Source organism: Microtus pennsylvanicus, chromosome 10, assembly GCF_037038515.1.
Source record: "Microtus pennsylvanicus isolate mMicPen1 chromosome 10, mMicPen1.hap1, whole genome shotgun sequence".
NCBI lineage: Eukaryota > Metazoa > Chordata > Mammalia > Rodentia > Cricetidae > Microtus > Microtus pennsylvanicus.
Window position 1 is genome coordinate 48,665,093 of NC_134588.1, and position 27,711 is coordinate 48,692,803.

Here is a 27,711-nt window from a genome sequence, read left to right on the forward strand (position 1 = left end):
GCTGACCTCGAACTTTTAATGATCTGCCTGTCTCTGCCTCCCGAGTCTGGGATGTGTGCTACCACCACCCAGCCCAAAGCATATATTTCTAATTTGAGAAAATAACATGGTCTTTCTAACTGACATATTAGGGGATAGTATTTTGCATAAGAGAAGAAAGAGGTCTGTAGTTCTTCCTTCTGCACAGGAATTTCCTGCCATGTGTTTCAGAGTGCAAGGTTACAATGACATGGGTCTTAACATCTAAATTACAAACTTTACTATAACTTTAATATCTGCAAATGTTTGGAGCTCGAGGATGTGGAGAAAACCATGAAGGTGTGAGCATCACAAGACTGGTCTCCATCTCATACACTGGCCCAGGTTTCGTATTTGACCATATTGCTGCAGCTCTTCACGTATGCTAAGCATTCACAGTTGTTCCAAGAAAATTTCTTATTCTCTACAAAGATTCACTTTTATTTATGTGTAGGCGTGTCTGTGTCTATCTGAGTGCCTATCATGTGTTTAGCGATGTCCTCAGGGCCCAGGAAAGGGCACCAGGTACCTGGAGCTGGAGTTCCAGGCACTTGTGTGACACCCAGTGAGAGAGGGTACACGGAACCAAACGTGGGGCCTCTGGAAGAGCAGCTCCAAGAAAGTTTTTTTTTTTTAATCTAACATAATTTCTTTATTGAACGTTTAGGAATTTCACATCGTGCTCTCTGATATCACTCACCAGTCCCTCCCTACTTCTCCTCACCCCACCAGCACCCCCAAAGGAAAATAAAAAAAAAGCAGACAAAGAAAAGCAACAACAACCAAAAAAAAAAAACAAACAAATTACCCCCCCAAGCAACCCTTCCCCCCAAAACCCTCTTCAGTCCCCCTCCTTTCCCACCTCTCCAGTACCTTCCTTTGCCCTGGTGGCTCTGGGAGCCACAGTGCGCACTTTAGTCCGGTCAGCTTCACTTGTGTTTATTGCAGCGAGTCCTGTTGAGGGGCTTGTACCCACCTGAGCTGAATCAGGAAAGTAACTTTTAAAAGGGAAAGAAGGTGTAAATAATTTGTGAAGTATATTTATAGTATAACCAGATTATTCTAAAAATAGGCACAAATTATATAGTCCTTGTCTGTTGTAGAAAGGCCGCTTGTTTGTTCCCGGCTGCTCAGTCCCGAAATAACCACACAGAAACTTTTATTTGCAATACTGTTTGGCCAATAGTTTAAGCATATTTCTGGTTAACTCTTATATCCTAAATTAACCTATCTCCATTAATGTGTGTATCGCCACGAGACTGGCTTACCGGCAAAGTTTCAGCATGTCTCTCTCAGGCAGCAGTTCCATGGCTTCTCCCTGACTCCATCTCCTTTCTCCCAGCATTCCGTTTAGTTTTCCCCACCTAGCTCTATACTACTCTTTCATGGGCGGGCTCAAGACAGTTTCTTTATTAACCAGTAGTATTCACAGCATACAGAGGGGAATCCCACATCACTTGTCTCTTTCTCAGATAAATTCCATAAATAAACACTAGGTAATATTCACTGCTGATAAATAGTATGTTAAACCTTTATCGTAATTTGGGTTTAATTTAGAATGCAAGTAGCAATGAACTAGCAAAGTAGAGAACATTTTCTCAGAGCAGGTCCTCCATTAAGCCTGTGTGTTCACATGGTTGTTGGTTTTCTGTACTTTCTCCAGCCTGCTGCTTCAGTGAGGGTCTTTCCCGTCTAACCTTCGAAGCCATATTGATATCATCAGCTACTTTCTGTGTATCTTGACTCTTGAATATTTTGAAGATCATTTCCTGTTGACCCTATTGCTTTCCCTTGCTGTATTTTAAGTCTGTGGCTCATGGCATAATATAATATAATATAATATAATATAATATAATATAATATAATATAATGTAATGTAATGTAATGTAATGTAATGTAATGTAATATAATATAATATACATTTCTGGCTCAAGAAACTGCTTGAAAATTGTGATAAACCTGACAGTGTTGATCCTGCAGTGAAGTAAATATTTAAGTAACCTTTGTGCTGAAGCTAAGTCTATGCTTTTATTTAAGGTTCGTAAAGGAAAGAAAAAAATACATGTAAAAAATTTGAAAGGAACTTTTGTTTTTTACACATATTGAGAAATGTATTTCTAACTCCCTAATTATACATGTTTGTATTGATACAGACAATGACATTTAAAAACCAGTGGCCATAATTTTTATTAGCAAAATGGTTACAGTCATACATCAGAAACTCATAAATACAGAATCAGAAAATAGCAAAAGTAACTTCACTCATATGAACTGTGACATCTTATTTCTTAAATTGTAATGGACTGCACATAACACGGTTTGCTATTGCTACTGTTTTTATGTGAGAGGTGGTAGTTCCATGCAGCCATCTCCTCATCCATCTCTGAAACTTTTCATCTCCTTCAGTGGCCGAAACTATATTCACTATGTCCCCGTTCTACTACGTTTTTATTATTGTTATTAGAAGTAGTACTCTTACTACTACTACTGAGACCAAGTTTCTCTGTTTAGCCTGCCTGTAGACCAGGTGGGCCTCAAACTCTGTCTGCCACTGCCTCCCACGTACTGGGTTTAAAGGCATATGCCATCACCACCCTGCTTTTTTTTTTTAATTTTTAAAAGAAATTCTTTAAGAGTTACAATAAAAGACAAAAGCAGAGCTTTCACTTGCTTTATTAAACCATCTTAGCATTCTTTCAGGGACAAACACACAGACTAGTATGCTTTAGTTAAGAAACCTTCTTAGGAAAGAGAAGCCACAAGGTAATTCCAGGACTTCCCTCCAGTGGAATTTACTACTCTGGGACTCTGGGCAGCAGTCAGCACCTGCAGCTACTCAAATGCAGTGACTCCCCATCTGAAGCCTCTTACCAGTATCCCTGGGAAGGAATCCAGGTTTGCAAGCCGCCTGTGTCTCTTATCGCCAGCCAGGGATCCTCAGCACTCCTGCCGCAGACTTCTCCACAGGTCCGCTTGTGTCGCGAGTTCCCCCTGTCTGTAGTGTGGACGTTCCCATTTACCATGACCCTATTCCTGTTGGTGTTCACAACCAGAGGCCATGTCTGACAGCAGTCTGACCTCAGGGTACTCCTCATTCATCGTATCAGTACTCTGCATCCCTTATGCCCGTTAGAGCACATCTGTCTGTTTTCAGTATTTCATCTGCTAATTATATGGCACCCTACCATAAATATTTGATACAGTGGCAAGGGGGAGAGTGCCGAAAAGCTTATCTATAGCAGCCTCACCATGGCTTCACCTGTGTAGGTAGGGTACATATGCTTTGTATAGGATTTCCAAATACCATAACGAATACTGATTTTATAACACAGCGTCTGCCTTTAATTTTGTGGTCTCTAGGGGGAAAAAATCTCATTTAAAAATTCTACATGGTTTAGGACAATTAAGGATATCAAGGAAGCATTTACAATATCAAGACCCACTCTGTTTTCTAGAAGGTAGGAAAGCAATACCACTTAATAGGTTAGCAGCTCCCGTGCACTCTCGAAGCACTTCAGAGTCATTTGTCTGTCAAAGGGAGGGCGTGCTAACACCACTGGTTAATAGATGGGAACTTTTCCTCCCTGCACTTATGTATTTGAATTACAGAATCCTTTTTAATAACCTCCTCATCTCCTAAGTATTACTAAGATATTTTTTCTAGTAGGGTTTTAAAAAGTAAAAACAAAGACTTATATTTTGTAGTAGCAAGAATTATACTTAGCTCAACGATTTGTAAGATATTATATTACTCATAACAGAATTACAAAATAAATTTGGAAGAAGTTTTTGAGCTAATGTAGCTTTAATACTTACCTAATTCATTCTTTTCTCCCTTGAGGAGAGCCTGGGGAATCTTGTACCCACAATAATTCGGTAGCTGCATTCTGTTGGCCTGTGTATGATGTTGTTGACAAAGAAAAAGGGAAGAAACCGTGGTTATTTCTCTCCCAAGCTTGTCATCGTCTGCTGCAAGTCTGCATCTCTGTATTACTGGAAAGTAATCTAAAATGAGGGCATGTTTTCAGAAACATGAGAATTTGAGGATGTAAAGGGCACAGACATCCTGCTATCATGGTCTGTTTAGTATCATGATGGTGAAATTTCCAAAGCCTACCTTGCCTTGTCTGTCCGTAAAAGTTTCCTCCCACTCTTGTTTGTAAGGTTTTAATACTGCATGAAGTATTGATCACCAGGTGGTCTCGATGTGGATCTCTCTAGCACTTCTACAAAGTCATTGTCAGAGAATTTATTCTAATTCAAGGTTAATTAGTGTACCATTAAAATAATGTGTTACAGAAATTAATTACAGTGCAGGTCAGAACATGTGTTAAAAAGCGTAGTGCACATGTCTGCGAGTGCATCATCCTTCTTAAAACACGACTGTGTGCCATCTTTCTGGGAAATGCATCCACGGGGAAACTCACCCTGAGGTCCAGTCACAGGTGTTTCCCATAAAGTAAATTTTGGCACCACATATGACAAACTTAAAATATAACCCCATTACCGGTGAAAGTGTTGCTCATCTACTCCACCATCGGAACAGCTAAGGGCTCATAGATCAGCATTAGTTGGTGAAACATGATTGGGCTAGACCTTAGGAAACATCAGGAGCCCGCTTGAGAAGTAGAAATTATCCATATATCTTGTGAAAGTTCATAGTACTAAGTTTTCCTGTTGTGATACAGTTCTCATATGTGCACTATGGAAGCATGTCATACTCTAATTATACATAAAAGTACGTAGTATTAAGTTTTCCTTTCATGAAATAGTTCTTATATGTACACTATGGAATCATGCCACCCTGTGCTTATGCAGTGATTCTTACTAATAGTTGAATTCATGCCTATTCTAAAAGCTAGGATTAAAAATGATAAACTTTTATCTGATTCTTCTTCTACTACTACTATTTCTACTTCTACTTATTTTCTCTTTTGAGTCTCTCTGCATAGGCCTGTCTGTCCTGGAGCTCGCTATGTAGACCAGGCTGGCCTTGAATTCATAGAGATCAGCCTGCCTCTGCTCTCCTAGTTCCAGGACTAAGGGCGTGTGCCACCATATAAGGCTGATTTGCTCACATTTTCAAACTTTTGTTTCCCTCTTTTATAATTTTATGTGTGCAAATTTCTCACAGGATTTTGTGTAAGGAAACAGATACTCACAGGTAGATACAAGAAAATGAAACAAGTAAAAACAGTTAAGACAAGGAACTCTGTAAGGAAGAAGTTGTCCTAGCCAGTTATTCAATTAGTTGAGCTAATAGATCTATCAAGAGAGTCTAAATGATAACAACAGTGTAGGTGGGTTTAGAAAAAGGAGGGTGCCTTTTAAAGTCGCCCTTGTCCCAACTTTTATATATTTAAATGTTTTCTTCAGTGACAGCCAGGGGTTTCAGCTTAATGTGGAAAAACATCTTACTCTTTATGAGGACATCACTGTCCCCCTCTGATGGAGGAGGGTCATCTGTCTATGTGTTACTTTCACTGGTTAATAAAGAAACTGCCTTGGCCCTTTGATAGGACAGAAAATTAGGTAGGCAGAATAAACAGAACAGGATGCTGGGTAGAAGGCAGTGAGGCAGTCACCATGAAGCTCCGGCCCAAGATGGACGTGGGTTAGAATCTTCCCGGTACGTAGTGCTTCACAGATTATTACAAATGGGTTAATCAAGATGTGAGAGTTAGTCAATAAGAGGCTAGAACTAATGGGCCAGGCAGTGTTTAAATGAATACAATTTGTATGTTGTTATTTCGGATGTTAAGCTAGCCGTGTGGGAGCTGGGTGGGACAAAAAGCAGGCCTGCTCGCCTCCTCACTACACCCCTCATAGTAAAGTTATACTATATATCACCCATTTATTCAGAAACAAACGCACAACTTTGGGGGGTTGTCTGTTGGGGGGCAAGATTTTCTGACAGTCAAAAACAGCAATAACACATTAATAGTAGTTGTAAGTCTTTGATATGTAAAAGTCAAGAGTAGTGTGTCATGGGACTAGAGAGATGGCTTAGCAATAAGGTTATATTCATTCAAAATTATTTTTGTTACATTTTATGTATTTATTTGTGCATGTATGTGCACACATGTGTACCTGCACAGAGATCAAAGAACAACTTGCCGCAGTTGTTTCTCTTCCACCTTGTAGATCCTGGAAGTGGAGCTCGAGTCATCGGGTTTGGTAGCAGTCATCTTTGTGGGCTAAGCCATTTTGTCAGCCCAACTCATATTTGTTATTTATATTACCTTTTTCTATTTTTCAGATAAGGAAATTGATTAGACCAAAGATGTTACTGGGCTTGTATGTGGTAGATCAAAGGCCTTTCCATTGCTTGTTCCCATAGTGTATTTTATATCACCCTCAGAATAATTAATCTACAGTTTGACATATCTCTTTCCCCATCTTTCTTAGCATATGAAATCTATATTGCCCCTCACATAGAATAACAAGTTCCTTCGTTGTCTCCTACTTACAGGGCAGAGCTCTGCTCCACTGGGCATGTGACCGAGGACATAAGGAACTAGTCACAGTCTTGCTACAGTATGAAGCTGACATTAATTGTCAGGTAAGAGTAGCTTTAAAATGAGCTTGCTTTTCTTCTTTTAATTAAGATTTATTAGTTTTTATCGTATGTGTTTGTGTGTTTTGCCTGTATGTATGTCTGTGCATCACATGTGTGCAGTGCCCAGGGAGGCCAGAAGAGGGCACTGCATCCTCTGAGACAGAGTTACAGAGGGTTGTGAGTCTTGGGAATCCAACCCCTGCTGTCTGAGAGCAGCCAGTGCTCTTAACCACTGAACCATCTCTCCAGTCCCTAAAAAGGAGCTTAAAAAAAAAGAAAGTAAAATTCTTGTAAGAAAATTATGAGATTAGATGTCTTAAGGCATATGTCACCACAGGCCCTGCTAAAGATCTCCACAGTGCTGCCACCACCCAGTGGGAAATCCTGTAGTTTACACAGTTACTTCTGCTTTCCTCCGTCCCCAAACCTTGCGACCACTAATCTATCTGCTTCTTTTCTTTTCTTTTCTTTTCTTTTTTCTTTTCTTTTTTTCTTTCCTTTCCTTTTCTTTTTTTCCTTCCTTCCTTTCCATTCCTTTCTTTTTCCCTTCCCTTCCCTTCCCTTCCTTTTCCTTCCTTCCTTTCTTCTTTTTTTTCTTCCTTTGGTGTTTGGAGACAGGGTTTCTCTGTGTAGCTCTGGCTGTCCTGGAACTTGCTCTGTAAGCCAGGCTGGCCTCAGACTCAGAGATCCACCTACCTCCATCCGCCTCCTGAGTTCTGAGATTAAAGGCATGCTTCACCACCACCTGGCACTAACCTGCTTTTTTTTTTCTGTGTGATATTTCATGTAAATGGAATCATGAAATAAGTGCTTTCCTGTTTTGTTTTTTCATGTAACATATTCTCAAGGTGCATTTTTGTTAGAGTATGCCACAGGACTTTATTCATTTTTTATAGCTGGATTTTTAATATATAAGCATTGTATATTTTCTTTATCCATTCATCAGTTCATGGACAATGCTATTGTTTCTAACTCTTGGCAGTTGTAATAATGTTATAAACATTTGTGGTTGTGGTCCCCCCCCCTGCTTTTATGCTTATTTCTGATGCCTCTATTCACTTATTTTGGCTGTCTACCCAAGAGTAGAATGCTGGAATCGTATAATTTTTTTTCAGATTCACTTTATTTTATATGTAAAAGTAGTTCACCTGCATTTATTTATGTGCGCCAAGTGTGTGCCTGGTGCTATCCTACAACTGGAGTACTGACAGTTACGAGCTATGGTGTGTGTATATTGAGAACTGAACCCAGGTCCTCTACAAGAGCAACAAATACCCCCACCTGCTGAGCCAACTCTGCAGCCCCAATCTTACAGTAATTTAACATGTAATTTTTTTCACATGTAACTTTTGGGGACTCTAAGCTTTTTTTAGGAATTGTATCATCTTACACCCCCACCACCAATGTTTGTGACTTCTGACTTCAACCATCCTTATTTTCCCTCCTTTTTAAAATAACCATTGTTTGTAGTGGATATTACTTTACCTCATGATATGATCTGGATTCACCTTTCCTTAATGACTAAGCAGTACTGAGCTGTGTGTGTGTATGGTGTGTGTGTGTATGTATGTAAGGTGTGTGTGTTTGGTTTTTTGAGGCAGGATTTCTCTGTATAGCCCTGGCTATCCTGAAATTTAGTCTGCAGGCCAGGCTAGGCTTGAACTCAGCAATCTGCCTGTCTCTGCCTCCCAAGCGCTGCTATTAAAGGCTATTTTGATGTATTTTAAAATTTATATTTCACTTTATGAACCATTTATTTCTTTTGCTTAATTTATTATTAGATATATAATTTTAAAAGATTATAGAAACATTTTATGTATCAAGACAAAGTTTTAATATTCAAGACATGTTAAAACTGTTTCTCACCTTTCTTCTGGATCTTTCTCCCTTTCATGGTTTCTTTGAGCCATCTAGAATTGCCCTGTGTCTTTGTATATGTTAATTGTTTTGTCCAGATGCCTAGCAGGTTGATGTCATGTTTACTGAATAATCGTTTTTGCTTCTTGTGACTTGCGGTGTCCTCCTTACTTAAGTCTGGTCCTCATTACAGTCTGTTTCTGGGCTTGTCCTTCCATTACTCTGGTTTCTGTCTGTTCTTAGGCCGAGCTCTTTAAAGAACATAGCTTTGAATGTTTTAACGTTGGAGAAGATAGTTTCTTCACTGTTCATTAGGAATTTTTTCCACAGTTTTCTTCACTGTTTGTAAATGTTTAAAGTTATCTTTCTAGTGTCATTCCCCTGAACCACTGCCTCCACTAAGTGAAAGCAAACAGCAGGATCCTGTGGGTGCATTCATGTCTTTACGTGATTGTGAATAATTTAAGGGTATTTAAAGGACAGTGTTCCCACGGTAGGCGTTGTCTGGGTTTTATTTATTTATTTGTTTGTTTGTTTATTTATTGCCAGTTCTGTTGTTGGAATAGTACAAAGCAAACAGTCCTAAACCCTGCCTTGTGTGGCTTTCTAGAGCATTGTTGACCAAACACTAGTTTTAGTGCAGAATTGAGGTTCCGTGTGGATTCTGGGACAAACTGGCTAGGATGGCTTGTTGCCTGGCACACTGTTTTCCTTGCCCCCTACATTCACATGGTCATTTTATGTTGGTCCCATCCTTTCTTTAACTTTGCTCTTGATGATTATAATCTGATCTGTCTAGTTCCAGTTAATGGGAATGCTTTGTTGGTTTGAGTTACTAACATGCTTCCAAGTCAGAGGGCTTCGCAGATTCTGTCTCAGGGTGTCCTTCCCACTGCTGCTTCTCGTTTGGCTTTGTTATTGAAAGCGCTTTTCAAATATGGACAATGCAAACATAATAAATGGAAGGAGAGGTTCATTTCCCTCACGACTCAATCTTTCTTAAACAATATTATTATTGACTGCGCTTATTGGTTGCCAAAAAAGAAAATCAATTTTATTAGAACTATTTGCTTGGCCATAGATCTTGGTGCTAACCCAGCCCAGGCAGGCTGATGTTATCAACCATCTGAAGAATAACTTTTACTGTGAGTCTGGAATGAAGTGATTAGAGCGGTGTCGGGTTTGTTCTGTTTTCCCGTCATCTTGCTCTTCATTCTCTCATGCATTCCTTTCCTGAACTGCAGTGGCTGTATTCTGTGGTGCTGCTGAGGTTGAAACTAAGGTTTATTTCTAAAAAGCCTGTATGATTTCATCAGTTAGCTGTATACCAACAAATACTTGGTTTATGATTTCATGTGTTAGCTGTGTACTAACAAATGCTTGGTTTCTTCTGCTTAGTTTTGACTTTTGGCTCCACTCTGGAAGTTGGGTTATTGTCACATTTGGTGTTAGGATAATGATATAAATGTTTATGTGTGTGCACGCATGTGTGTGTAGACACATTCCTACTTGTGTGTGTACATACATTCCTCCTTGTGTGTGTGCGCGCGAGTGTGTGTAGATCCATTCCTACTTGTGTATGTGTGTGTAGACACATTCCTACGCGTGTGTGTAGACCTGTTCCTACTTGTGTGTGCAAGCACATGTGTGTGTGAGTGAATGAGTGTGTGTGTGTGTGTGTGTGTGTAGATACGTCCTACGTCCTTCTTGAGTCATCTTCCGGCTCTTGAAACTACCCTAGAAACAGGTGACCTTGATACTTCCACTGCTGTACTAAAGCACTCTGATCAAAAGCGGCTTTGGAGGGAAAGGCTTCATCACAGAGATGGAACTCAAGCAGGGACTAGAGCAGGAACTATGAAGGAATGCTGCTCAGCTGGCTTTTTTTTTTTAACAATCAGGGACCACCTCCCCAGAGATGGCCCCACCCATAGTCTGCAGGGCTGTCCATATCCTTCATTAGTCAAGACATGACCATAGGCCAGTATGATGGAGGCAATAAGTTTTAGCACATGTTCTTTGTAAACAACATGTTCTTAGGCCTGAATTTTCGTCTTTAATCCCAGTGTTCAGTTCATTTGTATTTAGTGTGGTCGTTGCTGTGGTTGTAGTAAGCTCGCTGCTTTGCTGTTTCTCTTTGTTCTACCTGCTTTTTGTTTCTCTTTTTTTTTGTTTTGTTTTGTTTTTGTTTTGTTTTTTCGAGACAGCGTTTCTCTGTGGTTTTGGAACCTGTCCTGGCACTAGCTCTTGTAGACCAGACTGGTCTCGAACTCATAGTGATCCGCCTGCCTCTGCCTCCTGAGTGCTGGGATTAAAGGCGTGCACCACCACTGCCCGGCAATTGTTTCTCTTTCTTTATTGACTTGTCTGCTGCTAAACAAGTATTTTTGAATTGTTGAATTTTACTTTCTCTTTTGGGTATTTATTTCCTAGACCTTATATAAACTACTCTTTTAGTAATAGAAATTGCAAAATAAACTCTCAGCTTATTTTCATGTACCTTAGAGTAATATATCCTTGTTATGTCTTGAGAAATATAAGAATTCTAGAATTGTTTAATTCTGTTCTTTTCTTTGCCTGTGTTGCTATGGTTACAGTATGTCCCTATCTTCATTTTTTTTTTTTACTTCAAAAGATACTTTTTTGTATCAAATAGCCTTTTTCCATAGCATTTTATCTGATACCCTTTTCATTACTTCTTAAACTAACTCCCTGATGCCTCTGATATCTTCCCTTTATCTTGAAAAACTGACTGAAAAGTTTTCTATTGGTTTGGCTTCTAGTGTTGAATTGTCTCACCCTTTATTTCTGTGAGGGTGTCTTTTTCACTTACAGTTTAGAAGTATAATTGTTATTGATATTGATTGATATGTTGGCTGAGGACTTTGCGTCTTTGTTTTTTGTTTTGTCTGTCTTTCTGTCCTTTGCTGCTGTCCTTGTATTGTCTTATAACCCACATATTTTCTATAGAGGAATTAGCTGCAATTCCTATAAATAAAATGGACAAATTGCTTGGGAAAAAACTCATCAGAGTAACAGAACTTTAAAAATGTTACTATCCTTAGATGTATTTAACATATTGGAATTATAAGATTGACTTTAATTGTTCAGAGTCATAAACTTGCTCTGATTTCATTTAGAATTTTCCATGTATTTCATGTTCCCTGTTTTTTGTTTGGTTGGTTGTTTTTTTTTTTTTTTTAACTTTACACTGCTTCTAAATTGTGGTCATAAACAGGGGAGGATTTGTTATTTTTCATTTCTTTATTGTTGTTAGTTCATGAGCTTTGTTTTTTTGGGGGGGGCTTTTGGGGTGGATGGTTGTAACTGAATCTTCCTCTATGGCCCATACTAGACTGGAACTCACTATGTAGCCCAGTGATCCTCCTGCCTGAGCCTTCTGAGGATGTGAGTCACCACTACCATTGTCTCTATATTTTTTGGGACACCACCTCCAATCTCTAAAAGAGCAGAAAATGTTGGGCTTTTTGCATTTTTAAATTTATTTGTTTTATTTATGTGTACAAGAGTTTGCCTGCATATATATGTGTATATGTAGGGAAACAAAAGTAGGAGTAAAATTGAAATTAGTTGAACAAATGTTCATCCTAAGACTAGCCATTCTTTTATATTTATGTATGTATATGTAAGAGAACAGGTACACATAGGTGTTCAGAGAAAAGGGTACATTGTGTGCTAATTAAAACTTAAAAATAATACTTTCCTCCCCAGGTTGCTTTTGGTCATAGTGTTTATCATTGCAATAGAGAGAAAAGTGTAGGGCAGAAATTCTGGGTCAGCACACTCCAGGAAGCAATGGCTGCACCTCCCGCGGGCTGGATGCTCAATGTGGCAGTGTTCAGGTCTCCCGCTGGTAAGGCCTTGGAGGCACAAAGAGGTCGTGGAGACCAGCTGAGGGTCAGAGTCCCTGCAGAGAGGCCAGGAAGCCTTAGCTGCAGTGGGTAGCCCAGCATATTGGAGATTCCAGCACTGGGTGATGACCACCAAGGATAGTGGCAGGTATGGAGTGAGGTCAGCTTGAGCTTCAAGACAAGCTCTGTGTGTTGTAGAGGCAGAGCCAGAGAAGTATGATGATCCAAGCCCTCTGTGACTCAAAAGATCATGAGTTCCAAATGTTGGATGCTGAGTTATTTACACTGCTAGAGTTTAGTTGTGCATTGATTTGTTTGTTTGATTTTTTTTTTGCATTTTTATTTATTTATTTATTTGGTTTTTTAAGACAAGGTTTCTCTGTAGCTTTTGGGCCTGTCTTGGAACTAGTTCTTATAGACCAGGCTGGCCTCGAATTCACGAAGATCTGCCTGCCTCTGCTTCCCGAGTGCTGGGTTTAAAGGTGTGCATCACCACCGCCCAGCTTGCTTTGATTTGATTGTGACTGTGCCCTGGTTCTTCCTTCTTGGAATAAGAAGTATGTAACTTATTACAGGAGCCTAGATGAGAGACTTTGGATTTTTGAAGAAACATTGAATATTTTATTAAGTTATTTATTATCGTGTGTGTGTGCGTGTGTGTGTGTGTGTCTGTACTGCATGCATGCCTGATGCCTGCATAGGTCAGAAGAGGGTGTCAGATACTGTGGATACAGATGGCTGTGAACCTCCATGTGGTGCTGGAAATTGAACTTGGGTCCTGTAAAAGAGCAGCCAGTCGCTTAACTAGTGAGCCACCTCTCCAGTACTCCCCTTCTTTTATCAATTTATTTGTCGTTTGAGATGTTGAATATTTTAAAGAGACTGGACTTGTTTTTTTTTGTTTTGTTTTGTTTTGTTTTTCGAGACAGGGTTTCTCTGTCGTTTTGGAGCCTGTCCTGGCTTGTAGACCAGACTGGTCTACACTCATAGTGATCCGCCTGCCTTTGCCTCCTGAGTGCTGGGATTAAAGGCGTGCACCACCACCGCCCAGCCGAGACTGGACTTTCAACACATTTAAAGTTTTCAAGGCTGGGTTTAAGTTATGCTATGTTTCATATTGTGATAATAGCATGAGATATTGGGGATAAACAAGAAAGGAAAGACCTAATAGTGATATGTCAGGTTGACAGGGATTCAGTTGTGTTGTTATTGTTTTGGTTTTGGTTTGTTTTTATTGTTGCTTTTTGTTTGGTTGGTTGGATTTTTTTTTTTTTCTGATTGTTTGTTGGCTTTTTGAGAAAGGTCTCTCTATATAGTCCGGGCTCTCCCGGAACTCACTTTATAGGGCTGGCTCACAGATATTCCCTGCTCCCAAAGGCTGGAGCTGATTACTATGTGTGCCACCACACTCAGCTGCAGGCCGTTTTCTTGATTGATGATTGATGTGGAAAGATACAGCCTTCTGTGAGTGCCACCCTGGACAGGTTGTCCTGGGTTACGTAGAAAAAGCCAGCAGGGTGTGTGTGCCATGAAGAACAAGCACTAAGAACTAACCACTGTTCCCTTGTGGTTCCTGCCTGTGTTCTTGCTTGAGTTCCTGCTCTGACTCCCTCAGCGTTGGACTGCAAAGTTGCTTCTGGCCAAGGGTGTTTGTCACTCCCCAATAGAAAACAAACTTGGACAATGTGTTTTCATATGTCCCTTCTTTCTTACTTTATTAAAAATGTTAAATTATACATATATATTTTAAATTGTGTGTACATGCATGTGGGTGTATGTACGGGGGAGGGCGGTGCCCATGGAGGTCAGAGGTCTCAGATCACCCTGTGATCTGTCTGTCCAGTGTCCATGCTGGGAACCAAACTTGGGTCCGCTACAAGAACACTGTGTCCTCTTAATTGCTGAGTCATTTCTCCAGCCCATAAATTATGTATTTAGAGAAATTATTTTGTGTGTGTTTGTGTGCACATGTCACAGCATCACATGTCAAGGCCAGAGGACTACTCTTGAGAACTCATCTCTCCTTCTTCCTTTATTGTGGGTCCTGGGGATGAAATTCATGTCATTGTGCTTGGTGGCAAGCAGCTCTACCCATCATTTGCCAGTCTCCTTCTTTCTTTTATGAAAGGTGTCCTGTGACACACGCATGCACACACACACACACACACAATGCACATAATAATAATTTTTAAAGATAAGCTTTAAATATTCTTTTGCAGTTCGCATAACATTATATTCTACAAGCTACTTCATTTCATTTCCCCAAGTGCTTTCTCTTTTATTTGTACATTAGTTATGCAGACTTAGCCTTTGTTCATGTAACATAGTTTATTCAAAGCCCTCTCTCCTATGTATGGCATGTATGTTGTTTCTGATATTTGGCAGTTACCAACCTAATGCATATGTATTTCTCTATTGTTGGAATTATACCTTCAGAGTAAGAGTTCTGCAAGTAGAATTAGTGGGTCCAAAAGGAAGTGTATATGTAGCTTTGATAGATGTTGTAGGGTTTACCAGTTTGCCTTTCCCAGCAGTACATGAACACGCCTGTTCCCCCTCCCCAACAGTACGTGAACACACCTATTCCCCTTCCCCAGCAGTACGTGAACACGCCTGTTCCCCTTTCCCAGCAGTACATGAACACACCTGTTCCCCTTTCCCAGCAGTACATGAACACGCCTGTTCCCCCTCCCCAACAGTACGTGAACACACCTGTTCCCCTTCCCCAGCAGTACATGAACACACCTGTTCCCCCTCCCCAACAGTACATGAACACGCCTGTTCCCCTTTCCCAGCAGTACATGAACACACCTGTTCCCCTTTCCCAGCAGTACATGAACACGCCTGTTCCCCTTTCCCAGCAGTACATGAACACGCCTGTTCCCCCTCCCCAACAGTACGTGAACACACCTGTTCCCCTTTCCCAGCAGTACATGAACACGCCTGTTCCCCCTCCCCAACAGTACATGAACACGCCTGTTCCCCCTCCCCAACAGTACGTGAACACGCCTGTTCCCCTTTCCCAGCAGTACATGAACACACCTGTTCCCCTTTCCCAGCAGTACATGAACACGCCTGTTCCCCCTCCCCAACAGTACATGAACACGCCTGTTCCCCCTCCCCAACAGTACGTGAACACACCTGTTCCCCTTTCCCAGCAGTACATGAACACGCCTGTTCCCCCTCCCCAACAGTACATGAACACGCCTGTTCCCCCTCCCCAACAGTATGTGAACACACCTATTCCCCTTCCCCAACAGTACGTGAACACACCTGTTCCCCTTTCCCAGCAGTACATGAACACACCTGTTCCCCCTCCCCAACAGTACGTGAACACGCCTGTTCCCCCTCCCCAGCAGTACGTGAACACACCTGTTCCCCTTTCCCAGCAGTACATGAACACACCTGTTCCCCCTCCCCAACAGTACATGAACACGCCTGTTCCCCTTTCCCAGCAGTACATGAACACGCCTGTTACCCTACATACAACTTTTTGAATACATCATGCCAATGTAATTCCAAATTGTTGCCAATAGATTGTTTTGCTGTATTTTAAATTTTTGACCCTTGACAGAGAAATGGCCTCAGTAATATTTGAGTTTGCATGTTTCTGTAAGTGAAGTGTTACATTTTGTCATGTTTGAGACAGTTTGTGTCCATTTTTCAGTAAATTGCTCAAACATTTCTCATCAAGTTTATCCGTTTGATGCTTCCATTTTGATGCATTCTCTCTATATTAGGAATATTAACCTTTGTGGTATATGAAGCAGACATTTTCCCCTCATTTTTATTTATGGTTTATTTGTGATGTATGATTTTTAAAAAAATTGTTAGGTAGTCAATTTATCAGACTTTTTTATTGTCCTGGATCTTCTTTTTACATGCCAATACAGTTCCCCCTCCCTTTTCTCCTTCTACTCCCCATTCCTTCCCCCCACTGCCCATCCCATCTGCTCCTCAGAGGTTAAGGCCTCCCCTGGGGTCAGCTAACTAAGTCTGTCCCATCACCTCGTTGAGGCAGGTATTGTTCTAGATTTTAAGTCATAGTTTTCAAAAGCTCTTTCTTGCTGGGCTTGGTGGCTTATGCCTTTAATTCCAGCACTCAGGAGACAGCAACAGGCAGATCTCTGTGAGGTTGAGTCTAATCTTCTCTTTATAGCAAGTTCCAGGGCAGTTAGAGCTTCAAAATGAGACCATCTCAAAAAAAGAAAGAAATAAAAAAGACAAATAAACAACCCTTTTTCTTATAGAAAGCTTAAGGAAAATCCCATGTTCTCCTTTAGTGCTTGTATGAATTCATGGTCTACATTCAGATCTTGAGGTGTATAGTTTGAGAGACAAATTTAATTTCCTCTTTCCCAGATGTCTTCTTAGGGTGACCAGCACTATCTATTAAAGTCCGTCCCTCATTTATCCCGAGCTGCCCTGCTCATTTCCTGTATTCCCGTGTGCATTTTTATCTAATTCTAGACTGTGTGAACCTCTACTGGCCTCATATTTATGTATATTATTTTGCTTGAAAGTCCTTATAGCAGATACGACTATCTGGAACAGTTATTTCTCCTTAGTTTTTCTTTTAAGTGTTTTCCTGGATGTTCTTGCATTTTTCAGATAATGAATGTTAGTATCTTTGTTTGACTCCATGAAACAGCTTGTGTTGTTTACACTGGGTTGCATTGAATTTGTAAATTAGAACTGACATCCTCTTATGTTGAGTTCCTCTATGCAATCAAAAAATCCTCTTCCATTTGATGGTGTTTTACATATTTCAGGGGTCTTTAGAATTTGCCTCATATAAGTTTTTCCCAAGTCTTGTTAAATTTGTTCTGAGTATTTTTGTTGCTCTTTATCTTTTACAAAAAGGGAATTTTAGATCTTTGATGTTTATACTTTCTAATTTTATTCCATTTTGTGATGTTAAGCGTTAGAAATAAAGTTCAGGGTGTCAAAGAAATAGAGCAACATTGCCACTGACATGTCTGCACCAGGCCAACTGCACTCTTGACCAAGACGGTGTGCTTGGAGGAGAGAGCACACAGACAGGAAATGCATTTGGCTTTATTCTCGCTCCAGTGGTGACCATGTCTTTTCCCCATTGGCTGATGTCTGATCTTAAAGTCGTAATTCAGTTGGCTAGTCTGAAAAGAATTGATGCGCAGGAAGTTAAGGAAGAGAAGGATAACTGCTCCAAGGAGAGAGTGAAACCTGGAATATGGCAGAGCACCTTTGTGTAAACAAAGTTTTTACTGGGTAGGAGGATTAAAACATTTGCATAAAAGTTGGTAGGAGGCATCAAAAGATTTGAATTCCTTGTCCTAAACTCATGTTTTATGGTAGTTGATAGAAAAGACTCATATTTGATTTTTTTTTTCAAGATAGGGTTTCTCTGTAGTCCTTGGCTGTCCTGGAACTCACTTTATAGACCAGGCTGGCCTTAAACTTACAGAGATCTGCCTGCCTCTGTATCGCGAGAGCTGGGATTAAAGGTGTGTGCCATTGCCACCTGGCCTTGATATTTGTTACATTAAGTCATTGTTAATATTTAAGATCATTCACATGTAAGTGAAGGTGTTACACCACTATTCTAAATTTTCCTCCTTTCTCCCCCATCTTTCCCCTAGTTAAGGAGTCAATAGAAAAGTACGATTAAACCACCAGTACGATTTTCTGTTATCCATTAAGAGTATTGCAAGTTAATGACAGCCACGTGTGAAAACTGATGCTCAGTGCCAAACCCTGTATGTTTGTCATTGGATTTTTCCTGGTGGTGGAAGCAGCTTTTCCTGAAAATTATTTCTTAATGATTTCTCTTAATATTTCTTGTGTGTTATGAAGAGAACAGTCAGTTCTCACATGAATTTTACTTTCTTTCTAGATTGCCAAGACATTTTAGATGTCGAGAAAGGAATGCATACTAGTATTTGAGCAAGGACCATCCATGGGAAAAGTAAAAAACTGTGCCAAAATGAGTGTCTATGTACTCTGCACAAGCACATAGGTGTGCACAGTGAAGGGGGGCGAGCAGGCTACCTTTATTAAATCCAAGAGCTACACTTCTAAAGCTAGAGCTCTTGGATTTTCCGTTACAGGCATCATTTCGTGTACTACCATTTCCTTTCTACAGTCTCTTGGTCATTCCATTCCATCTTTGAAGGCTTTCGTGAGGTACCAATTGATTATATCATGGCTTATCCTTTTTATTAAGATATACCTTCCAGATATACTTGAAGTTCTTAACAATCAAAGCACAGGGAATAATGCTTTAATTTTGCAATGATTTTAATATTAAAATAATGCCCAGCTTGCTGGCTCATAGTGTTAATCCCAGCACTCAGGAGGCAGAGGCAGGTAGATCTCTGAATTCTAGGCTAGTCTGGTCTACCTCTGAGTAGTTTCAGAACAGCCAGGGCTATAAAGTAAAAGCCTGTCTTTAATAGTAAATAAATCCATTAGGAGCTAGAGAGATGTCTCAGCAGTTAAGAGCATTGTTGATCTTGCAGAGGACAGGTTTAGTTCCCAGCACCCAAATAGTGGCTCACAACTGTCTGTAACTCTGGTTCTGGGGAACCCAACACTCTATTCTGACCCCCACAGGTACCAGATATGCACATAGTGCCCATACATGCAAGCATACACATAAAATAAGTTTTTTTAAAAAATCACTTTCACTTAACCTGATTAATTTCTTTCTGTGTATTCCTGAGAGCCAATCAAAAATAAGTATTCCAAGAATCAAAGAAGTAAATGAGTTTTTAAGATTCTATAAAAACTGGTCAACCTAAGTACCAAATACCAAAAACTTTATACCAGAATATTAACATTCTTATATGATACTCTTTACATATAATTTTTCATAAAATTATACCAGACAATATATTTATAACCATTGATTGTTGTTATCATCATGCCTTAGAATTTCTATTGGTCAGCCTTGTTACCTGTCCTGTTGGGCCAAGCAATTAGAAATAAATATATTTGCACATTTTTATTGTTTTTAAGCTTGGATATTACTGTCTCAGCAGTATCTTGTCTGTCTTCTTTTCATGCAGTAACTAGCTACATAGGAAAACTGCATTTAGCTAATGGCTGGCTCTTTTCCTCAGATGATGGAGTGAGTGTGTATTGTGTGCATGTGTGTGCCTGTGTGCTGCTCTTTTGATGCTCTTATGAAATGTTTTTTCTGTCTTATTATTTATTTATGCAAATCATTGCTTTGGTGAGTTACTGTCTAGTGAAGCCCTAAAGTAGCTCAGAGCGCTAACATGACAAGTTCTTGGGTTTCTCTGCCCAAAGAACCTGTTTAGAAACTGAAAGAAAAGACGAATTTACAATGAAGAAAATGAAATAAAAAGTAAATGAGGTAATCAGAGTCAGAGAAATTGGTATTGGCAGGTTGTTCCTAGATGAGCAATCTTTCAAAATACTTCTTGTACATTGCTGCTATTCCTTTATTTATTATTAAAATAACATGATCCATGAGGAGCTTGGGGTGACTCTCAGCCTAGCTAATTCTAATTAATCCAGTCAGAGAGCAGTAGGGTAAGTGGAGCAGTCTATCGGATTGAAATTCATAACTTAATTGAGGTCAAAGTCCCGGTCTGGGAGAACAAAAGTCTTTTGCTGGGACCAGGCAGATCAATAGCAATAAATATCTGGCTTGGATACAAGTTGCTCATAGTGACAGATTATCTGACACTGGCCAAGAGGTCTTGGTTCTGTTAAGGGCAAAGTCTTGAGCATGCCATGGTTCTTGTTGTTGTTCAGTCCATACCCATGACACTTGGAAAGAAGTAATTCTCTCAAGAACCCTGGGAAGCCTTATGGAAGCAGTTTGCATGAACTTCCATATAGCTTGTTACTATCAAGTGGTCAATTTCTACAGATACAGTTTTTAAATGACAGAGTGTTTCTATCACATTGTTGGTAAGACCAAAGGATTTACAATGTTGATTAATCTTGTTTTCAATGTATATTCTCTATACAAAGTAATGGATTTCATTGACAGTTTTCTACCTATATACCAGATTTACTCTTGTCCCAATTACCTTTGCTCGTTACCCACTTCTCATTCCATTTCTCTTTCCAAATAATCAAAGTCGGTTACTTTTTAAAAAGATGTGTGTACACATATATGTGTGTGTGTGCGCGTGTGTGCGTGTTCTCACAAAGGCAAGAGAGTACCAGATCCCTTGAGCTAGAGTTACAGGCAGTTGTGAGTCTCCCTATATGGGTATGGGGAACCCAAGTTTGGGTCCTCTGGAAGAGCAGGAAGGGCTTTTAACCACCAAGCCACATCTCTAGCCCCTTGAGCATTGACTTTCCCACTAATAATTCAAAACAATGCATAGAATTGTTTGCAAGCAAGAACACAGTAAAGCATGCTTTCTTTGTTATATGTAGTTGTGAAAGTTTAAAGGCTAGTGGGAGTTTGCATGGAGGTGTTGATAGTAACTCTTTTATATGTGATAATGGTATTATGGTTATATAGGAATATATTTTTAGTTTTAGGTCTGTACTGATATATTTACAAACGAGGTAATCATATCTATAATTTCCATATTAAGCAAGAAAATAAACATGGAAAATATTAAATCTGAATAATGAGTCTCTACTTTCTTCTCTAAATAAATATTTTCATAACAAAAAGTAACAACTCAAGGGCTGGAGAGATGGCTCAGCAGTTAAGAATACTGACTGCTCTTCCAGTGAACCTGGGGTCAATTCCCAGCATCCCTATGGTGACTTCAGATCCAGAGGATCCGACACTCTTCTGGCTTCCATGGGCACTGTACAGACATGGTGCAGAGATAGGCATGCAGGCAGAACACCAATGTATATAAAATAAAACTAAATAAAACAAACTTTTTAAAGGTAACAGCTCAGAGTTCATGTACAATAAAATCTCAAGACTGATATATTGTGGAAAGGTCTCCCTCTGTCTCATTCTATTTGATTTTCAGTTCCTAAAAAATCTCAAGACTGATATATTGTGTGGAAAGGTCTCCCTCTGTCTCATTCTATTTGATTTTCAGTTCCTAAATTATCAAAGTCATCACTTGTTGCTGGGCCCTAGCATCTTCCCCTCCCTCCAGGGAGATGTTAGGGCCCAGCAGCAATCACTATTACAATTATTTAATTAGTGTATCATTTTGATATCCCATTCATCAATTAATATTGTAGCCATGCAGATTCAACTACTGTCTGGGAAAATAAACTCCTAAAGGTGTGGAGAGCTTCACATTCAAATGTGTTTTCTAAAGTCATGGTCTCTGTAACTTTTCAGTTAGTTCATCAAAGTAAAGAAACAGCTTCATCAGAAAGGTATCTTAAAGAAGAATGAAAAATCAGGGCAGTGTGGTATCAGGTTTTCAGCATATTCTGCTTAAACAATTTCTGCCCTTTATTTCCATTGAGACCTCCATGTTTTCTAAGTTTCCATGTACACCAAAATAATTAATGAAGCAACTCTTCTTATGCCAGATTGGGAGAACAGTGGTAGAATTGTAAAGTGGTTTGTAAAAACCAAATATAGGCTGAATGTGAACACCTTAAATTTGAGAAATTAGTAGAAAAAGCTTTAATCAGAAGAGTTAAGAGGGAACTGAGCTCGCTGGGAAATTTATAGACATGTCATATAATCTTACAGATACAACTCTGGGGCAGTGTTACATTGTGCTTGACACATGGAGCTTCTGCAGTCAGGCTTCCTGTCCAAGGCTTCACTCTTAGGTCTCCTATAGGGTGTTGCTGCAAAATCCTTTTTAAAGTCTGGGCTGGGATTTTTCACTGTCTTGTGATAGTCTCTATTCCCTAGATTCTGGGTTCCTTGGGAGCTGATATTTTTCCTGTTCTTAATGCCTAGTATATTAGTGGACATATCACTTAGTATGCTCAATGTAGACAAAGAATAAAATTTTAGAGTATAAATAATAGTACATCAAAGAATTTATGTGTTTTAGAAATTTAAGGAAGGGAAAATAATTTTTTCTTTCTTTCTTTTTGTTGTTGTTGTTGTTATTGTTTTTGTTTTTTCTGAGACAGGGTTCGTGTTGGCTGTCCTGGAACTTGCTCTGTAGACCAGGCTGGCCTCCAACTCAGAGATCACCTGTTTTGGCCTCCCAAGTGCTGGGGTTAAAGGCAGGCATCCCATCACCCAGCCTTATTCTTATTTGTATATCCATGTACAGGGATGTGATGTATAGTGGTGTGTGCACACATGCCTGTGTGTGGAGGCCTGCATCATCATTGGGTATGTTTGTTCCCTTGATTGCTCTCCACATGTTCATGTATTGAGACAGCATCTCTCAGTGAGCTGAGCTTATCGGTTCGGTTAGGCTGGCCAACCAGTGAGCTTCAGACTCCCTCCTGCTCTCCTGGAGGCACTTATCCACTGAGCTATCTCTCCAGTCCAGGAGGGGAGGACTTTGTACTAGAAAATCTTGACCTTATGCTGTTGCAATAGTTCATGACTTCCTTCATCTTTCATCAGTATGCTTCTTAGCTTTATGGAGACTGATTTAAATGTAGTTGATCCAAACAAATATAGTATAACTCATGTAAGAGCCAATCTTTAACAGCAAATGCAAAAGACTTTGTTTTAAAGATAAATTCTCTCTCTCTTTTTCTAAGTCTGTCTGTGTGCTTGTGTTTGTGTCCACGTTTGTGTGTGTGAGTGAAGGTGGGTACCAAGGTGTGCATGAGGTCCTGGGGCAGCCTAGAGCATCAATTCTCTCCTTCCTCTTTGAGACGGGGTCTCTTGTCAGCTCATAAACAGGCTAGGGGGCCAGTGAGCTTCCAGGTTCCTCTGTCCTGCCTCCCAGCTTGCTGTAGGAGTACTGGGATTTCAAATGCATGCTTCTATGTTAGCTTTATGTGGGATCTGGGGACCCAAACTCAAGACCCCATACTTCCAAGTGTTTTACCTACTAAGCCAACTCCTCAGTGCCTTGTGTACTTTTTTTTTTTTTTTGATACAAGGTCTCACTGTGTAGTTTTAGCTAGCCTGGAGCTCACAGAAGTCCACCTGTCTCTCCCTCCTCAACACCAAGAATAAAGGCCTGCACTGCCATGCCCTGCTATTCAGACATACTTTTCAGTGAATGGAAAGTGCAGGAATGGATGAAGCGAGGACTAGGAGCTGTCATGGCTGTGCTCATGTAAGCAAGGCCTTTGATTTTGTGGGGCCTCCATCTGTACTTCTGCTGCAGACCCACCCACACATGTTGGGGAGACCTACCCACCACCACCTCGGTGGTTGCAGAATGCTTTGTAAATCCTCAGAGGCCTCAAACGTCCCTTCTGCACCTAGAATTTTACCTGTTTTCAGATTTAGCTTCTAAAAAGATTTAGTTTTTAAAAAGGGTTTCCTATAAGGGACTCTTAAAGAGTATGGAGGAAGAGCCAGGTGTGGTGGTGCAGCCTTTAATCTCAGTGCTCAGGAGGAAGAGCCAGGTGTGGTGGTGCAGCCTTTAATCTCAGTGCTCAGGAGGCAGAGGCAGGGGAATCTTAGTAAGTTTGAGGGCAACTTGGGTCTACAAATTGAGTTCCAGGACAGCTACACAAGACTATACTGAGAAACCCTGTCTCAGGAAAAGAAAAAAAAAAGTTATGAAGGTAGAGACTGGGCCTCATCCTCACAGTGCACCAAGATTTAGAATTACTTCAGTCCCAGAGTTTCGGAAGCATTTTGTAAGTATTTCCAGATTGGCTAATGGAAAGTGTACAGAGAGACCTGTACACTTGAAAAGTATAGACAAAATTGTATTAACAAATATCAATCCCAGGAAGTTAGAAAATTGCAGAGAAAGGCAATTAAGCCGGTATTTAAAGATAGAACTTTTAAAACTGGTTTCTAGTCTGTAAAATGGGTCTACCATATTTTAGCTCATTTTGTCCTTGCAGGCATCTCACAGTTGAGAGTGTGGGTCAGAGGGGTCTTGTGAGTGACTGAGACACAAAGCTAGTGGTAAAGAAATGAGAGTCCACCATGTATTTCGACTGCAGATTCCATGCTTCCCCTCGCCTATACTAAGTGCTGTGAGCACTGCAGTTGTCAGTGTTTCTCCGAGGATGGAGGAATGAGCTCTGTGTGTCCTTGGTTTTTTCTCTCTCATAATGCAATTCCTGCAGACTTTAACAAAGGAGTAGTTTCTTGTAAGCCCTTGACCAAGCAGGGAGGAGGAGGCACCCAGTCAACCTGGGGGCCAGTGGGTAACTGACAAGAGACACCCAGATTGCCCTCATGTCCACTATGAAAATCTTAATTTGCATATCACACACACCAGGTTTCCCCCTTTACAAGTCATTTTTGTCTTTTTTTTGTGTTTAATAGTCACTTCTGCTAAGTTTGTGTCTGAGAATGAACAACTGGCTCACAGAGCACTGTGACTCAGGTTCAGATTACTTTGAGTTTAGAGAACAGCCAGTGTCATCTTATTTTTTCATCTAACCAAATTATAGGACACCGTCAAAGTCTTATGACCTTATATAGTAAATTGCACCTTAATAGTCGCTTGGCTACATTCTCTCTTGCTGTTGCTAAAAACATGAGGTTGTTGGCATCTTATACTCTGCTAAGCTTGGAAACAAAAGAATTGGGTTTTATCCCCCCCCCCCCCAAGTAATCAGTCCTCTTGACGCAGAGATTTCAAAGCACCTTAGCTACCTAAATCCTTAGCCTTCTTGTATTCCAGAAAAGACATGGATAAATTTGAAGACTCTGTAATAGGATCTTTAAAAATTACTAGTTTGCTTATGGAATTTTTGAGGCATAGCTTATGATCATATGGGTGATGTATTTTGTTTGAGAGATCTATTGTCATCTACATTTTTTTGGTAATTAATTGCCAGTTAATTTCACAAAAAGTACAGATTTTTGGTTCTCTTGAAAACCTGACATTATGGAACCCTGGCACATTCTCAGGTGATACCAATCAGCTGGAGCTGATCCCTGCTGCCCTCTGTGGACAGGCTCCAGTTGACCACAGTGCAGCCTCTCACTCTCTGACCAAGGTGACCTCACTCCCATGTTTTCTGCTTCATAACCTGGTGTTTAAAAAGAACGGGCTTACAGTTCAAATACTTGGTTTCAGTTTCTATTCTGCCACTCGAATAAATTATAATAGAGGGCCCTGAAGACAGAAATGTGCAGATCATCTGGACCCTGAAGACAGAGAGAAATGTGCAGATCATCTGGACCCTGAAGACAGAGAGAAATGTGCAGATCATCTGGATCCTGATGAAGGCATTTCACTGCTCAGCATCCAGAGCTGCTTAGCCTGGCTAGCCCTTGAGCATTTCTTTTTAACTTACAAAGTAGCCTATGTCATTCTAGAGAGCTCTCATTATTACACATTTTTCCTTGTATGCTGATGTAAATCTCTCTCTCTTTCTCACACACACACAGTATCACACAGTCTTTGGATTCGTATCAGAAGACATGCCAAATCTCCCTTTCCCGTGTGACAACCATTGTAATATTTGAGAATAGTAGTCATTTCCTTCCTAAGTCATCTTCTAAACTGATTTAACTTATACACTGAATCAGTGTCCCTTCTTAAATATGTATTTTTAAAATACTCAAACTGTATATTATGTAACGTGTCTTTGCATTTCCTCAGAACAGAGTAGAATTGTAGGAGCAATGGATGGGATGCAAGGGCAAGATTTCTGCTTTTACGCTTGGTCTTATTTAAAGTTTGCTTTTGAAGAAGTGTCCTTTGCTATCTGAATGAATGGTTTTACAGAAAAATATTACACAGACGTATCATGTTAGTCTTATTTTAGCCCAACCAATTATAGAGTTTCATTTTAGGCTTTGCAGCCAACCTTTATTGTAGCTTTATTTAAGCTACTTTCCACCTCTTAGAACTAACAAACAAAACAAAAACCTTTATAAGGTTAAAGAAAATGCAGATCTGGACACATCTTGTCTTCTTATTGGTGTAATGGTATTTGTCAGTGTGGTCATACGTTCTAATTTTCTGGGACTTGCAGACTTAATCCCATGAGCTCATTTCTAATATCAGGAAAGGCTATGAGCTGTCTATATGGTACAAGATGCCACTCGAGGGCTTCTCCTTCCAGTGCAGCTTTCTAATGGAATTCAAGGTTCTTTTTAAGGGTAAGCATTACGGAACTGTCCCAGGCTGCTGTGGGAGGGATTAGTCCCTGGGTTCAAGGACACATGCAAGGTTTAACGTGCACAAGCGTGCCCCTGCTCTTCTCCTGCTCCTGCCTGCTTTGATTGGCGGGGTTAACTCTGAGAGGCTGCAGCTTTTTAGAGTGATTTGATTACACTCACCACTTTGTTCCTTCCACTCCCCCTCCCTCTTTAAGCTTTAGACCACCACCCTCTTTGTCTTTCCCTGCCACTTTCCCTTTTTCTCCCCATCCCATTTTTGAGTCAACTTTGGACATTATGTAAAGCAGAAAAGAATTCAAAAATAAAGTAATTTGCCTTACTGAAACTTTAGCATGACCTTTGTTTTGACTGATGGCATAAGAAAATACAGGATCTTCATTTATACTAGCAATTCACATAGACTGACATATGTCATCCACATACCTCCATCAAGACTAGGTTTGTGCAAATGAGTTTCCCTCATGGCAGATTTTTAAAATAATTTTTAATTATAAAAGCCTCAGCAATGTACAAAAAGAAAGGTAAACTCTTGGACTTGATCACCTGTGTAACCTTTATCTAGCTTTAGCAACTACCCATTTTTGACCAGTCTTGTTTAATCTTCCCTGCTGGCCTGCCGCAGCAGTCTTTAACCCTAAGAAGAATATAAAGAGTTGTATGGCTCCCAGATGCAAAAAAAGAAAAACATGCAAGTCGAGTTTTTGCAAGCATTTTAGTGGGTTTACATATTTGGAAGTATCCTTGGCTGGCCTGGATGGAACTTGCTGTGTAAACCAGACTGGCCTTGAACTCAAAGATCCAGGGATCTAAAGGCTTGAAATATCACCTGTGGCTACAGAATTCTTTTTTAACATGCTCCCTTATTTCCAAGTTCAACTTCTTCCCCTCTGAGTTGCATATTACTTTCTTTTTAAAGATGATGCTTTCATCAATGTTGACAAATTTGAGAGACTTTGAGTGTCTCAACTTAAAAGTCAAACAACTCAGAGTCTCACTTGAAGCATCTAACTTGTAATTGCTAACAGCAAAAACCAAAAGCCACACTCTCTCTATGAGGATGACAGAATAAAACTGTGGTTTCCAGGGAAGAAGACACTGGTCTTTATTTAGATAATAATTCTAATTATTTTTAAAGCATACCTTCTGAAAGCATGAGAAGAGCTGGTTAGACCTGACCACAGCGTGGTCTTTCCCATCATGCTTCTTCACCTCCTTTGTCAGCTGCTGCTCTCCTCAGTCACTTCTGGTACATCTGTTCAGAA

General features: G+C 40.1%; 1 protein-coding gene across 1 annotated transcript in view; it reads left to right on the forward strand.

Annotated features, from left to right (window-relative positions):
* The window catches only part of Acbd6 (acyl-CoA binding domain containing 6), a 146,203-nt gene that overhangs the window by 64,620 nt on the left and 53,872 nt on the right, over nucleotides 1-27,711 (forward strand). Inside the window, exon 6 of the mRNA XM_075988291.1 lies at nucleotides 6,491-6,580. Within this exon, the coding sequence (XP_075844406.1) occupies nucleotides 6,491-6,580 (90 nt within the window). The remainder of the gene's footprint in view (nucleotides 1-6,490; nucleotides 6,581-27,711) is intronic.